Source organism: Vanellus vanellus (assembly GCF_965231255.1).
Source record: "Vanellus vanellus genome assembly, chromosome: 12".
Taxonomy (NCBI): domain Eukaryota; kingdom Metazoa; phylum Chordata; class Aves; order Charadriiformes; family Charadriidae; genus Vanellus; species Vanellus vanellus.
In genome coordinates, this window is record NC_138917.1 from 8,397,622 (window position 1) to 8,412,412 (window position 14,791).

General features: G+C 49.7%; 1 protein-coding gene across 2 annotated transcripts in view; it reads left to right on the forward strand.

Moving 5' to 3' along the window:
• USP10 (ubiquitin specific peptidase 10) overlaps nucleotides 1-2,211 on the forward strand; it is a 56,081-nt gene extending 53,870 nt beyond the window's left edge. For both annotated transcript variants that reach the window (XM_082489599.1, XM_082489600.1), the window contains one exon: nucleotides 1,115-2,211. In XM_082489599.1, the coding sequence (XP_082345725.1) occupies nucleotides 1,115-1,302 (188 nt within the window). In that variant the 3' untranslated portion in view covers nucleotides 1,303-2,211. The remainder of the gene's footprint in view (nucleotides 1-1,114) is intronic.
• Nucleotides 2,212-14,791: the final 12,580 nt, after the last annotated feature.

Genomic DNA, 14,791 nt, shown 5'->3' on the forward strand with positions numbered 1-14,791 from the left:
GTATAGATGTAGTATATTCTGCCTTTTTGCTTTGCTTAAGTCAAGTTACTCTAAAATGTTTATTTTCATAGAAGTGCGAAGAAAATCTTGAGTAAGCGTGAAGTGTAACTCTAGTCTGAAAGAGTGTAAACAATTTCATAATTGTATACTTCTGCTTTTGTGTCAGTACAACAATTCCTTCTGGTTTCTATTTGTTCTTGTTAAGTATATGGTCAGGGCTCACACATCCCTAGAAGGAGTTAAAAGCAATTTTTCTTACATGCATCCTTGGAATTACATCCATAAAAGATCCTCTTCCATTTGGAGGCGGTTGCCCCACCAACCGCTGAGAGCTCAGCCTTCAGCTTTGAGTGTGGGTTCCGCAAGGAGAGCCGAGACGTCTGTTCTGTAGGACGCTTCTGACAACGGAGACAGTTGTTTCTCTCTCGGAAACAGCAGATCAGCAGTTAATCAGTGCTCAGCGCACAGTTTTGTTTAGGAGGTTACCAAGAGCTAATGAACGTGAAACTTGTAGATTGGTACTCCAATAGAACCTGTTCTCAGAATAAAATTACAGTTAAGACAAAATTAAAAGAATGATCGGAGGTGGAATTAGCCGGCTTACGTTTCTAATCGGTGCAGATGGAAAAGTCTTGAGGGGTTTTTTGTTTGTTTTTTTTTGTTTGTTTGTTTTTTTGAAAAATGGTTTCAATAAGAGACTGTTGTCATCAGCAGGCAGAGTGGGTGTGTAGCTTAGCGTATCGTGCTAAGGGTGGCAGTACCTGTTGGAAGCTCGGAAGGGTGTGCTGCACTGTCACCGATGGCCTTTGTGAGGCAAATCCTTCCCAGAAAATCCTCTAGCAAGCTCTAAAATGCAGTCTGACGCTTTTGATTCTTAATTTACTTAAACCTCCTTTTAGAATCATGAGATTTGGTATGCTGGAGAAATATTGCTAATATTACGTAGCATCAAACGTAAGCCGGAAGGATTCTTGCTTGGTCCAGATCTGCAGACCCATCTGCAACCCCATGAGTATGCTGCGCGGAGAGCCATGTGGGACGCTTTTTCTTTATTTTTTCAGTGGATGTTTATCTATGCATAGTGTATATACGCATCATGAATCTCTCTTTGCAGTTGTCTATCATCATGGAAACAGCGCAACTGGTGGCCATTACACTACGGACGTCTTCCAAATTGGTCTAAATGGCTGGTTACGCATCGATGACCAGGCAGTCAAAGTGATCAATCAGTACCAGGTGGTGAAGCCGTCTGCAGAGCGCACAGCCTACCTCCTGTACTACCGCCGAGTTGACCTGCTGTGAAACTTTCCCCTTTTACGCTGTGTGTGCAAGATACCTGCTTTGTAGAACGCCAACTATCACTAACTTTTTTTCTCCTGTAAATGCTCTTTTGAGTGAATCTTTTTTCCTTTTTTTTTCTTTTCTTTTTTCTTTTTTTTTTCCCTTGCAACTATGGGATAGAGTGATAAAGGAAGCTACCTTGGGTTTGTGCACAACATAGTTTGTGTTGACTTTTGACTTGGCAGAATGAAGTCACTTGGTTGAAAGACTCAGTCTTGTGAATCACAAAAACACACACACACAAAAATTAATCTGAGATAATGCTGAATCCTAAGATGATACGAGGGGATTTGCATTTGATTCCCACTTTCTAATTGCGTAGTAGAAGAAAACCCTGCACCAGCAACAGAACTTGTAGATTTCTGTGAAAATGTTTTATCTTTACTTAAGTAAAAAAATAAAAAATTAAAAAAAATAAAAAGCGCTCTCTGCTTCCCCGATAGTTTTTGATAAGTGGTAAAATATGAGCCGATGTGTATGAGATGGAAATGGTCCTGTGTGCTTCAAAAAATGTACAAACGTACAAAATGCAGAGTTGCTGGTTCCTAATAGGAAAGACATTTTAATAATTGTGCGATGAGAAACTGCTTAAGTACACATTGCAGATCAAATATTTGGAGTTAAGATGTTAGTCTATATAGATGGGTGATTGTAACTTTATTGCTATTAAGAAATTTCAAACTGCATTTATGCTTCTGTGTACATGAAATTAAAAAAAATGGGCAAAATAATTAAGATTGATATTTCTTTAAGTCTGCTTTGTTTAATTTTGCTGTCTGCTCTCCTATAATGTTGAGTTCCTAATTGTACACAGTTTAGTGATATCTAGAAGTATAAAGTTGTCGCCCATCAATAAAAGTCACAAAGTTGGTTTAAGGTGTGTGCGTGGGTTTTGTTTTTCCTCACGTGTAAATTCCACCCTTGGAAACGCAAAAAAACCTGCTAGGTAGCACTTTTACAAGGTGCAGACAGCGTTCCCCAGATGAAGGGACGATGATTTTTTTTTTTTTTTTTTCTTTTTACAACTTTTTGAAACTTCAGAAATGTTTCCATTCGGCATCGAGATGGAGCTGAGCTTGGAGGGGAGAGGGGAAGGGAGAGGAGAGGAGATCAGCTCAGCCCAGAAGAGCTCCAGCCTGAGGCAGGAGCCGCAGCGGGGACGGGGGAGTCCCCTCGGCCAGGAGAGGGAAGCGAATCCCTCCTGTATCCCAAGTGAAAGCCCTGCGCCCTTGTTTAGAGGTAGATGGTGTTCGCTTTGCCTTCGACTCAAATATTCCCTTCTTTAGACAGTTGACGTTTTCATTGAAAAGTTTGGTAAAAACATTTCCTTGATCAGCTTTCTGTTGCCTTCCCTGCTGCTGCAGGGGATAGCTAGAGCTACGTATTCTTTATCCTTAATTTGATGAGAGTGGTGTTACGTGCTTATTAGTGCATCGCTGGAGAAGTTCTGATGGTTGCCAGTGAAACAGGGCTAATTTTAACATGGGGTCTCAGTAAAAGGTTAAACTGTGTATGCTCTGACCCGATGCTGTTCACTTTTTTAAGGTGACGTTTAGGGGAGAAAGCAAGCTATTTCCCCTGAAGCTGTGGAAGGAAAATTCACTGCATTAATTTTACGGGTACTGCTTTCCAATACATTCCTTCGGTGTTTCTTTTTTTCAGTGATTTGGTTTTGCTCTGAAGGGCCTGTCTGCCCTGGAGGGGGCCGCAGGTCTTGGCTGCCAAGCGGCATTAGCTTTTCCAAGAGAAGGAAGCAGCCCAGTGAGTGCCTCGGGGTTCAGCAGGTGCCCGTTGCCCAGGGGGTTCCCCCTCGTGTGTTCCGCCCCAGCCAAAAAGCAGTTGGGTGCTTTATGGAAGACGGGAAGGTCACTCACGGCTGCTTCCTGGAAGGAGCTGGAGGTGAGGTGTGAAATCACGGCTGCGGTTGGCACGAGTTCGTTTTGGGCATCGCAGTGGTGGTGCGGAAACAAAACTCCTGTGCCAGACCCGGGTGCTGCCAGAGCAGTAAGACCTGCTGAAGAAAGCCCTCCTGATTTCCCCTCCGACTTTCCTGCCCTCTCGTGGGACGGTGGAGGACTTGGGACTTCCCTGCCCGGGAATTGCTGCTGGTGCTGCCGTTCCCATCGGGACCGGGGCTGCAGCGGGATGGGGGGAGCGTCCGGCCCCGGGGCTGGGGCGAGCCTGGTCCTCTTCTCCCTGCTCAGAGTTGGGTGATTTTCTGATGGAAGATCTGTTTCTTTCTTGAATTTTGGGGCAGCGTTAACTTTATATCGCTACCACCCTCCTGATGCTGAGAAAATTTGATGCTATTTTGTCAGTTGTATAGTTATTTTTTTGTTGATCAGCAAATCTTATTAGTGTTTTCTGGTCTGAAAATTGTGACCGAGACACTTGTTCTTGATTTTTGGGTGATGCTCCGCCAACTCCAAAACAATTTTCTATCCAAGGCTCGTTTTGATTTTTGGCCGGTCGCAGGGAAAACCTCAGCTCCTGCCTGCTGACTGGGCACGGTGTCCCGAAGGGGGGGCTACCAGGGCAGTGGCCCCGGGGGCTGCCGGAGCGCTGGTGCTTCCGGGGTTTTCCCAACGCAGGGCCGCCCGCTGTGGGAATTGCCCCAGAGGCAGCGCTGGGGAGTGGTCGGTTCTGCTTTGGATTTGAAATCCGGGGGGAGCGGGGGTGGTTCCAAGTAGGAAAGAAACCAGATTTTGAAATGGCTTTTCTGTGCTGGTTATTGTTCACGTCCCGTTTCTGCACCCTGCTTGGAGTAGCTTTCCGTACTGCAGAAATCCTTTTTTTTATTTTTTTTTTATTTTTTTTTTTTTTTTTCTTGTGGCTGTGTTGAGTATTTATTTACCTGTATCTCCAGTGGACTGTGAACAGATAAATTGCTGATAATGTAGGCTTTACCAGAATATTTCAGATAAAATTGCAGGTGATGAGTGATAAAGGCATCACTTGATCTCAGGGTACTTGCAATTAACTTTGCTTTTGACTGGAGGGGATGGGCGGCTGCTGAGTTTTGGCCCACGTTACTCACAAATTACAGGGTCACGTTTGTGGATGGGATGTGGGGTTTGTTGAATAGAAACAAATTGGACCCCGTCTTGTTGGTTTACGCTAACGGGACCCTTCACAGTGAAGTATTTTCTTCCAAAGAGCTTTTACTATTTACAGGCACCTAGCTGTGGGCGGGTTTGCAAGACAGGTATATTACAAATACAGGTGGAAGAAAACACATTTTATTTTGGGGGATGGCCGCTGCTCGCAAGCGGCCCTGCGAGGCTTTCCCCGGGCTTGGGAACGTGCCTTGAAATGAAGTTCAACTTTTTGCTATCTGAAGTCCCGTCCTCGGCTCTCCTTGGGAAGGGAGACGCTGTGTTGGTCTCGGTCGCTCCTGCTGTGAACAACGAATTCTGCTCCGTTCCAGCTCCCTCCTCCACCGGGGAAATGACCGGGTTCCACCTGCAGCGGACACCTCGCCGGGGTGAGCGGTGTCCAGTGGAGTCCAGCCCAGCAGAAATAGCTTAAAAAGGGTGAAGTGAAGAAGAGAGGAGGAGAGGAAAAACGAAGAGTAGGGTGAGAAAGAACGAACTGGTGTAAAATTAATGAGACTTTAGTATTATTTCACTTAGCTGTGCTTGAGCTTCTGCTGAGGTTTGCATAGAGTTGCTGCATAGGTGATGGATTAATATTACAGTATTTAAATGATGGCTTAATCATCTAATGTAGTTTTACCTTATATAGGTTTGGTCCTAAGAACACCCCATTTGATATTTTTTGCTGTCAGGAGGTTTTTGGTGTTCAGTACACTGTTCTGCGTTCCTTTGTGGCTTTTCCTGTGTCCTGGGTGTTATCCCCTGGGGTAAAAGAATAGAAAATTAGTTTATATCATAACTTAAATTCTGGTATACAACCTAGACCCTTCCTGTTCATAAAAGACCTGTATTTACTCCTTATAAAAGTCGTCAAGATCGGAGAGGACGATAAGAGAGGGGCTCCTGCTGCAGAAATGCAGTTCACTCGGGGTCTGTATATTCAGTTCCACACTTCCCTTGACGTGAACAGGTTACACATGTTACTAATTATTTATAGAAATGGCAAAAAGGAATTGCCAGTTTCGAATGCAAGTGTTGAAATCGTCTCTTAGGACGAAATGGAAGTTGTTCAGATGTTATTAATTTCTTGATTTTTCACTAAGGATATTACAAATGCACTTGTCTTCTGCAGTCTATTACTCAAAGGAAACAAAAAAAAAAGAGTAAAGAGTATGTGGCAACAGTCTGCTGTAAACACATAACCACAATTTTTTTTATTTTCTGTATTAAACTCCTCCCATTGTTGCAAAACAAGGGTTTTGCAGCCTTTTGATTATCGCTTTGTCTGCGAGTGGTTATGTAAAAGAAAGAAAAAACCAAACCCACCACCCCAGACAAGTCTCTCCAACGCACCGTAAATCTGGTGGTTGTTTACTGATGCTTAAACTAGGTTTTAAGACATAGTTTTTGAAAAATGCACATTAAAACCTAAACTTTTCAAAACTAGAAACTTTGGATGTGAGAGTCCCAAAGGCTGTTAGAAAAATCTTACGCCATAAGCCAGGTGGGTGCGGGAACGACTCCGGGGGCTGTGGGAGAAAAACGACCAGAAGCAGAAGGTATTTGGGGGTGGCAGGAGGTCCTGCGTTTCTTAATTAGGAAACTGTACCGTTTCCCACAATATCCGCCCCAGAGGATGTCGCTCCGGCGGCGGGACGGGCCCGGGGCCGCGCTGCAGCAGAGGGCAGTGGTGGCACACGCCAGTTCCACAGTGTCACAGCCCTAAAGCCGCGGCCAAAATTGCTGCCCGACTTTCGGGGAGCTGCCGGGCTGGGGGCGAGGGGGGTATCTTCATAACCGTACCCTCCATCGCTCCCGCTTTCCACAGCGACGAAGGGAGCGCCTTTGGCATGCCGCGGCTCTGCCCCATGTTCGGGGGTTCGTGCGGCTGTGGGGTTCATTCCAGGCTGATCCCTGACAGCCAGAAGGATTTTGGAAAGAATTTGTATTAGCAAATAACCAGACGTAATGGCTGTGGAGCTTGTGATTGCAATTCACCTTCTTCCTGGGGGGGGGGGAGAGGGTGAAATCTCCAAAAGCGCATGTTGGGTTCATATTTCTGAACCGGTTCAGTCCGCAGACCTGTACGGGTAACTTCGTTATTAAAAAAGCGCATTTAACATCTCTCACTGCAGATGGAACCGGGAGATGTGGTGAGCTGCGGTAACGAGGGAGGGGGGGACGGGACACTGTAGTTTTTAGTTCACGTTTCACTTGTGCGTGGAGTGGTCGGCAGTGCCCCCAAAATTCAGCAATTAATTCCTGAAATTGCTGCTGGTGTGCTTATCTCCTTGTCTTACTGACCTACATTTTTAGCTGGGCGCTAGCAAAGCAGCAGAGGCTTTGGGAAGTTTCATGGGGAGGTTTTTTCTTGCGTATCCATCATCAGATTAAACATTAGGGAAAATGTTCTTTATTGGGAGAAAGAGGAAAAGAAAGCCGCAGATGAAGCCGGGTGGTCGCAGTCCAGGCTGCCCCAAAACAGGAGAGCAGCGAGAAAGAATAAATGGGGGTTTGCCGTGCCCAATATTGGTTATATTTGGGAGTAAATCTGACTTTCGCTTGGCTTTCACTCCGGTGATTCAGGATCCCCGCACCGTTAACTCTTCTGGAGCAGTCTCCGTACAACGCCGAGGCGGCATCGTGCTGTAGGGCCAAGAGACCGGAGCATCTTCATCTCATCCCTGCAGCGGGGGGCAGGATGGACACAGTAGGGGGTTTTTTGGCCACCTCTACCCTAGTGCATCGTTCTCCAAGAGCGACGAGCCCAGACAGGAGGGGGAATGGAAGCAGACAGTGAAGCCGAGGATGCGGTTCCCCCGTCAGGAACGGCATGGCCAAGCCGCTGCCTGCCCGGTGCCCATCGGGCTGCTGGTCTTCTCCATTACGCTCTCGTGGTACGTGATTCCAGCCAAGTTTCTGCATGTTTCCTATCGCCGCCGGCTTTGCCTTGTCCCCAGTATGGCCCTTGTGCTCCCTCTGCTCTGGAGCGGGAGTTAAAACCGGACGGTGACAGGCGTTAGCGCTATGGCTTCGAGCCTCTCGCTCCGTTCGTCCCTCTGCCCCTGCTCGTAGTCGGCGCTGTTATTGCTGAGCTGCTATTTGAATAGGAAATAAAGGGGAATTTAGTCGAAGTTGAAAATCAAGACAGGCTGTCTGCATGTTCAATTAGGAGGGCATAGTGAAATCTCTGTTTCTTCCTATTCATTGGCTATTACATTAAAAGCCTTCTCTCCTAATATATACTTACATATGCAGCCTGCTTTATGTGGCTTTTACCACATATGAAATGGAGACGTTATAATCAAGGCAGTAATAACGCTGAATGATTAAAAGTAACTTCTGATTGTTTTGGCTTTGGTCAAATGTATGCCCTGAAACTGCTGACTCGAGACAAAACGAGGTGCATAAAACGTCTCGTTCCGGGCTGTGCTCATCCCTAAGCACAACCCTGCGCTGTGTATGGCTTGTATGGTGAAACCATACTGGTGCATATTAATAAATTAAAAAAATAAAATCATTGTAAAGCAGCAGGGTTGATGGAGAAGTCAGACAGCCCTGACCATCCTACAGGGATTAATTTCCCATAGGAACATTTGTGGAGATTACAAAATACTGGATTTCTCCGAGATCTGGAAATCATTTATATGTCGGTATGTGAGATTTAAAATGAGTTAATTCCACTTTCTGGTAATTGGAGGGAACAGCACACCTTCCGAGGGCCGTGACTCAGGGCTGGGGAGCTGCGTGGTTTCGGGGTGGCAGCCTGTGCAGGGGCACGATGGTTCACCACTGTTGGCCCTCGTTATTCGGGGAAATTAGGAAACTGGAGGCTGCAGCATCTTCCAGCTGGTGAAATAAGACTTCTGCAAATACAGCAAACTCATTGATCCTGAGAGAATCAGAGGAGCAAGGGAAAAAGGGGGAAAAAAAAGGAGAATACAGTGATTTTTAAAGTAAAGCAGCGCAGAACCTCTTGTCAACCCGGTTCTGTGTGGTCTTTGAATTGCCCGTGTTGGTGGCAGCACCTGACCCTTTTGGGGAGCAAACTGCCCAAATTGCACTGAATTGTGCTTAGCGGGGGAGTAGTGCCAGGTCCAAAGGATGGACCACATGTTGTCGGTTCACATACACAGTTTGTTTTGAAGTAAATAGAAACTCTTTGTAAATACAGCTGGGAGAACGTGGCCAGTGGGGAAGAGCAGCCAGAAAGGGAGTCGTGGCTGTACCGGGCTGCAGGACTGGGACGGACTGGTGAGGACTGGTTCCCCCATGTCCTGCCTACGACTCAGTTCAAAAGACGCAGACCAAAAATGGTGCTGAAGATACGCCTCAAATGGTGAGAATCTGGTGTAAGAGATTAAATCAGCAGATGTACCTTGGAGCTGACATCAGAGGGGTTGGTTTCTTTGCTCGGTGGAATTGCTCTATCTGCCAATATTTGCTGCTTTGCTCATATGCTGCTGAACAAGTTTGATAAATGTCATTCTGCCTTTCGAGCACTGCTGGGTTTAAACAAACCTCTCAACAGCAGAGTATCTTGTAAGCTTCCTTCTTGTAAACAGTAAATAAAATTGATTGGTGTTTTGCTCTAGAAAATAAATATTGACTGTTTAGAAGAATGGAAGCACTTTTTCTTTTTTTTCCCCCCAAGAACTTTGATGAGAAGACTAGAGAGTGGATTTGGAAAAGGCATAGCTGCTTTGCTTGGATATGCCAAAGCCGGGAGGTGGGTGCTCCCCTGGGTGCCCTGTCTGCAGGGGGACACCCCGGGCTGGGGCTGCGTCACCCCGGGGACGTACCAGCAGATGTGCTGACCCCTCAGTGCTGCCGGATGGGGACCCCAAAGGGATGGTGCTGCCTGGACCAGCTCACTCCGGACACCCGGCACCGCAGCATCTCGCCGCGGGCTGGCGGCGCAGCAGAGGTGCTGTAATACACTCGTGTCGTTACTCATCATACTGACTTATTTTTTCCTGTTTGTTTACTTCGGAGAAAAAAAAAAAAAAAAAAAAGGAACTTCCAGTTTGTCTTTTACTCAATCGTTTCCTTTCGCAGTGAATAAAACCGCGTTTCATCAGCGCACGTAGAATTGCAGACGCAGGCACGGCGCTCCATGCGAAAGCGGGGGCTGTATGAGCATCAGCCGCGCCGTGGAAGAGGTGAGCCCTGCCCAGGTGATGCCCCGCTGGGTTTTGATTTTCTTTATTCCCTGGAGCTCCCGCCGTGGCGCCGGGGCAGCAGGGCTGAAGCGGGGGTGTGCGTGGGGAACGGCAGCGCTGGGAGGGAGAGCTTTGGGAACGAACCGCAGAGGGTGAGAAATCTCCCGTTTCCCCAGCAAACACCCAGCTGGGGGGGGGGGGGGGGGGGAAGGGGGAGAAGGGGGCTGGCGTGGGGTGTGCTTGGGGCTGGAGCCCCGCTGCCAGCCCCGGGGACCCCGCTTTGCCGTAGGGTCCAGCGGAGCTGCCCCAGCCCTGGCGCAGCGGGACGCGCTGTGGGATTTTCCCGCGGGGAGCGGGAAATGGCTGACCTGGCAGCCGGAGGGGAGGCAGCCGGCGTTAGTCCCTCGCAATAAAAAAAAAAAAAAAAAAAAAAAACAAAACCCAAAAAGTCCCTTTCTCGGATTTCCCCCTCCCTCATCACCGGAGCCCCTCACCGGGGCGTCGCGGTTCCCCCCCCCCCCCTCCCCCCGCGCTGGCGGGGAGGACGCCCGGGTGCCCCCGGGAAGCCGCGGGGCTGCGAGCTCCGCCCGAGAGCCGACTGCGGGGGGGGGAGCGCAGCAAAGCCTTTTATATCATCGTCCGCTGCCGCCCTCCCCCTCTCCCCTTCCCCGGGGGCTGCCGTTAGAGCCTTTGCGAGGGTGGCCCTAATTTGCTGAGCCCCAATGACTATCTTCAAACCGCTGAGATCCCAAGCGACACCCCTCTACTCCTTGATCCTGCCTCCTTTTCGCATTGGGTTCTCTCTCCCCCCCCCTCCTTTTTCCCGCCCCCCTCCTCTTCTTTTCATTATTACTACAGGCCTGTTGCCAAACAGGATGATCCAGGGTTGTCCTCTTTGCCTGGAGAGCATAAATACCACTGGGGAGCTCTGTGAGACTGCAGTTGGTACGAGAGCTGCTGAGCTGAGACCTTGCATTCCTCGCACCTCCTAAGGCTTATTTCGTCCTTTTTTTTTTTTTTCTTTTCTTCCCTTCCCCCCCCCTCCTCCTCCTAGTTTAAATATTTCAGATATATAATTTATTTTCCACAAGCAGGCTTGGAGGAGCTACCATTTCCTGGGGACTTGGAAGCACTCGGGGAGGTGAGTGTAAGCTTTGCTTCTGAAATGTGGTTTGGGGGGGGAGTGTGTGGGGGGGGGGAGTGTGTGCGCGCGCAAGAAATTTCTCTATTTAAGTCGGCACAATTTTAGTAACTTGTCTAAAAAGTTGCCCGCGCAGTAGAAAATAGCACAATGCTGTCTGAGCTTTCCTTTAACGCGCGCTTTGCAGAGGTTAATGCAAGATGAATAAACATTAATCTTGAATGAATGGGAGGAGTTTGCAAGTACAGGAGTGGATTTCTACGCAAATAGAAGTTATCCGGGGGATGCTGTAGCAGTCTCGAACAGCTGACTACCCACGGGCACGGCTGGTCTGCCCCAGGAAGCCCGTGTTTATGCCACTCTGCGCTAAAGTCCTGTCTAAAAGGAATTTCACAGTGTCACCACATGTTGTGTCTGTTACCAGTGGGTTTTCCGTGTGGTTTTGCGTAGAAACTCACCCACTTCGGTTCTGTGGGAGCGGATTGTAATGGAAGATCCAGATGTTTTGGCCCGCGCCCCTGAAGATGCTGAATGCGTGTTGTGTTCTGCGCAGACAGCGTTACGTCCCCCTGTCGAGGAACTTGTCACCCCACTTTTCCTTTGAAGCCGATGCAATTCTTCAAAGCTTGAAATGTGCGCATCACCTCCGTTCAGTAGGTGACCTGGCGTTCAGTGCACTGTGTTTTGGCTTTATCACTGGATTTCTTTGCGCAGGTTAAAAGCTGATCCCAGGCTAACCCCCCTCTGCTTTGCCGGTTTAGGTGCTGTGCTGGTGTCCCCTGCTAACGCCTGCATTTTCCTGCCCTGGCAGCTTGTTCCACGTATAACTCCGCAGCTCCCGGGACGTTTTAGCAGCGAATGTCATCCATAACCAAGGAGGAGAGACCCGCTCACCTGCTTTACCGGGGAGGCAGTTAAAGTTGGGTAGCTGTAAGGGAATAGGGTGAAGCGGGGACGTAACGGAGTACAGGAGTCAGCCTGCACGTGGCTTCAGCGGGCAGCGCCGCTCGCCCGGCTTCCAGCGCTCCCAACCCCTCTGCTTTCTGTGAAATGCAGACACTGTCCATTACCTGGGGAAATAGCATCCTAAAAATAATCTTTTCCAAAGTCCGGTGCCGCTTTTTAACTTCCCCGGGCCCCAGAAGGCGGCCTCCCCTTTGTCCCCAGTCTGGACAGGATTTACAGCACATTAAGGATTCGGTTTCTGCTGACTCACTCATTTCTGATCGCTCCCAGATGTTTACCTGGCACCAGTATCGAGGGCCTGATGTGCTGGAAGGGAGGCTGTGCTAAGGCTCCTCTCGAACCCTTGAAAACAGCAGCAGAGACTTCCTCAGCTGACTGTCAGCTGATGATTTTCTCCGAATAATGTCAGATCTGAACTCGAAGGCAGTATGATTTCAACCTTCCCCGGTGAGGGGTTCCCGGAGCAGCCCGGGGGCTGTGCCCCGGCTCTGCGGGGCACTCGGGCTGGCTGGGCTCTAATGCACCTCCCAGTGTTTCGTTGCACCCGGGCGTGAGGATATTAAGAGAGGCAAATGGACGGACATCAGAAATCGATGAGAGCTTTCTGACACGCGGGCGTCTTTCTGCTGCTCTCAGTTAATCTGCCCGGGTTGCTCTGTGCTCCCTGTCTCCCTCTGATCGCTTCATCCTTCCTTGGGATGCTCGGCGCTCCCCGCCTCCCGCCACAGCAGGGGAAGGGACCTGCACGCCCCAAGTGAAAAAGAAGATAGTGCCAAAGCGACCTAGTTTTAGAGAGGTGCTAGCATCCCCTGGCTCGCAAGCGGGACACCGGGAAGAACATCCCGAGGAATAATGCACCATCTGTTGGGAGGTTTTGGCCGGGGCACGAAACCAGAGGGGTTGGCTTCGTTGCGTCGCCGGGAGTGGGGCAGCTCCGCTGGGCTTTCAGATGGTACGGCTGATTTTTTTTTTTTTTTTTTTTTTTTCCTTCTCCCCCTTCCCCCACCTCCCCCCCCCAAGCTGCCCTTTCTGTAAATTCAGTGTTTGCCTTAAATGGGCGGTGGATGCGGGCTCCTATTTAGCAAAGGGCCCCCGGCCAAATGAGGGGGTACGTATATGAGCCGTCTGTTCCCGCCTGCTCTACCTACAGGGCAGGCTGCAGTCGAGGTGGCTCCTGCTAAATGGCCACATTGTAAACGGCTGTGGCAGAGCCTCTATTTTTAAACTCTTGGGGAAGTGCCTCAAAGTAGGAATTGTTCCCCTGAATTTGGGTCAGACGGTCTACAAAAGCAAGAGCTCGTTTTGCCTCCCCTTCCCCTCCGTAGCTGGGTGAGAAAGTTGGGCTCCCGCTCGGGGGCAAGCAGAGGCCAACAAACAGGGCTGAGAAGAGGATGAGGTTAAAGCCGTACGTGTGTCCCGATGCCACCGAACGTCCCGTCTTTCAGGTGTGCCCGGAGCTGGGGACAAGGCGTGTGTGTGTTCGACTCGCTCTGCGGAGCGGGAAATAACGAGAAGCCGTTACCTAAACTGAGCAAATTACATTCCTGCATTGTTCGGCCGAGGCGAAGGCTTAATGCTCCGCCTGGAGAGAGACTGCGGGCAGCTGGTTTTCATCTGCCTCAGCACGGCACAAGTCGGAAGCCTCAAACAGGGACTTTGTCTATTTTGCGTAGACGGCCGACAAGTTTTCAGGGGTTCTCAATAGCCTCAGAGCTTTTTGGGGGTCCCCACCTGTGCAAAGCACCTCGTGGTTGCCGCCGGCCTCCGGAGATGCTGTCGCGCTGGGTCTGGGGAGCGGGGCTTGGGGACTTTGCGCTCCAGCGTAGCTTTTCCAGCTGGGAGCTGGAAGGCCTTTCCCTGCCTTGGGCGTTCCCAGCTTGTCCTGTCTACGGTGTGTCCAAATCCCGTGTCACTGGGCTGAAACTTCTCGAATAATCCGTGCTAATCTGAGGTTTATTTCCTGATGCTGCATAGGAATGCTTTCAGCGTGTCTTTTAACAGTGCCAGCAAAACCAGATCCTCGCTTAGAGTTGAAGACAAGGATGGGGAAGCTTCAGTCCAAAATTTAGCCCTAAGGACAGAGACGCTGTACTTGCACCCATCTGTATGGGGGTTTATTGCCCCTGATGGGTTGATTTTGCTCTGGTGGCTCTTAAATCCCACCTAAAGAGCACTGGGTGCTGCAGAGCCGTGCAGCAGCACATATCTCCTTCCCTGAGTAGCTCATGGGCTAAATAAAACCAGCTAAGATGCAGAAGGCTCATTAGGTGGAGAAGTCGGGGCAGGGGGGAGAGGAAGGGAGGAAGAGTTTGGAAATGGCAGGTGGAGCGGGAGCACCATGGAGCAAGGGAGGGGATGGGGATGAAACGAAGCCGTTCAAACCCGGCAATGACCAAATCGAGACTATCTCTCTGAGCCCTTGGTGCTGACGGCTACCGTGTATTCACAGGAACACCTAATCTTCTGGCCAGGGGAGGATGGGTGCTCCAGCTCCTCTCCTAATCTGCCATAATTCATATCACTGGCCACGCTCCCGCCTGCCGTAAAGCGATGCGTCAGCGAGAACACCCCGGTGCGTCATTCACCAGCAGGGATTTCGGTTGTTCGGCGTTACAGTGACATTTCACATAAACAGCCGCTTTCACGGAGTCTGGCAGCTGCTCTGCTGGAGCCTGTCGGCAGAGCGGGGCCTCCGAAATAGCTCTTGCTGATGTCTGACCTCTGCAATCTGGCTTGCTGGGAACTTTCCCTTTTATTCGCATCCGTTCTCCGCTTTAACAACCGCTCTTGGGGCGAATAGCTTCAAACGTCTCCCCTTCCCGCCTCTGAAGGGATGGAGCTGCCGGGCATTGCTGGGTGATGCCTGCAGCCCCCGCACACTCGGTGGGGAAGGCATCTGCTGCCATGCCCCACTCCCGCCTGGCTGATGCTGGCTCCCAGCCCTGCGCCAGTGGATTTCCAGTGTAATAAACTGAGTTGCCATCACTTACGGTGATGTTCAGGTCTTCCTGTCATTAGGGTGAGTGATAATTGCTTGGACTGTGAGCACCGCTCTTTTCCAAGCAAAAACCTGGGTTGTGTGGCTT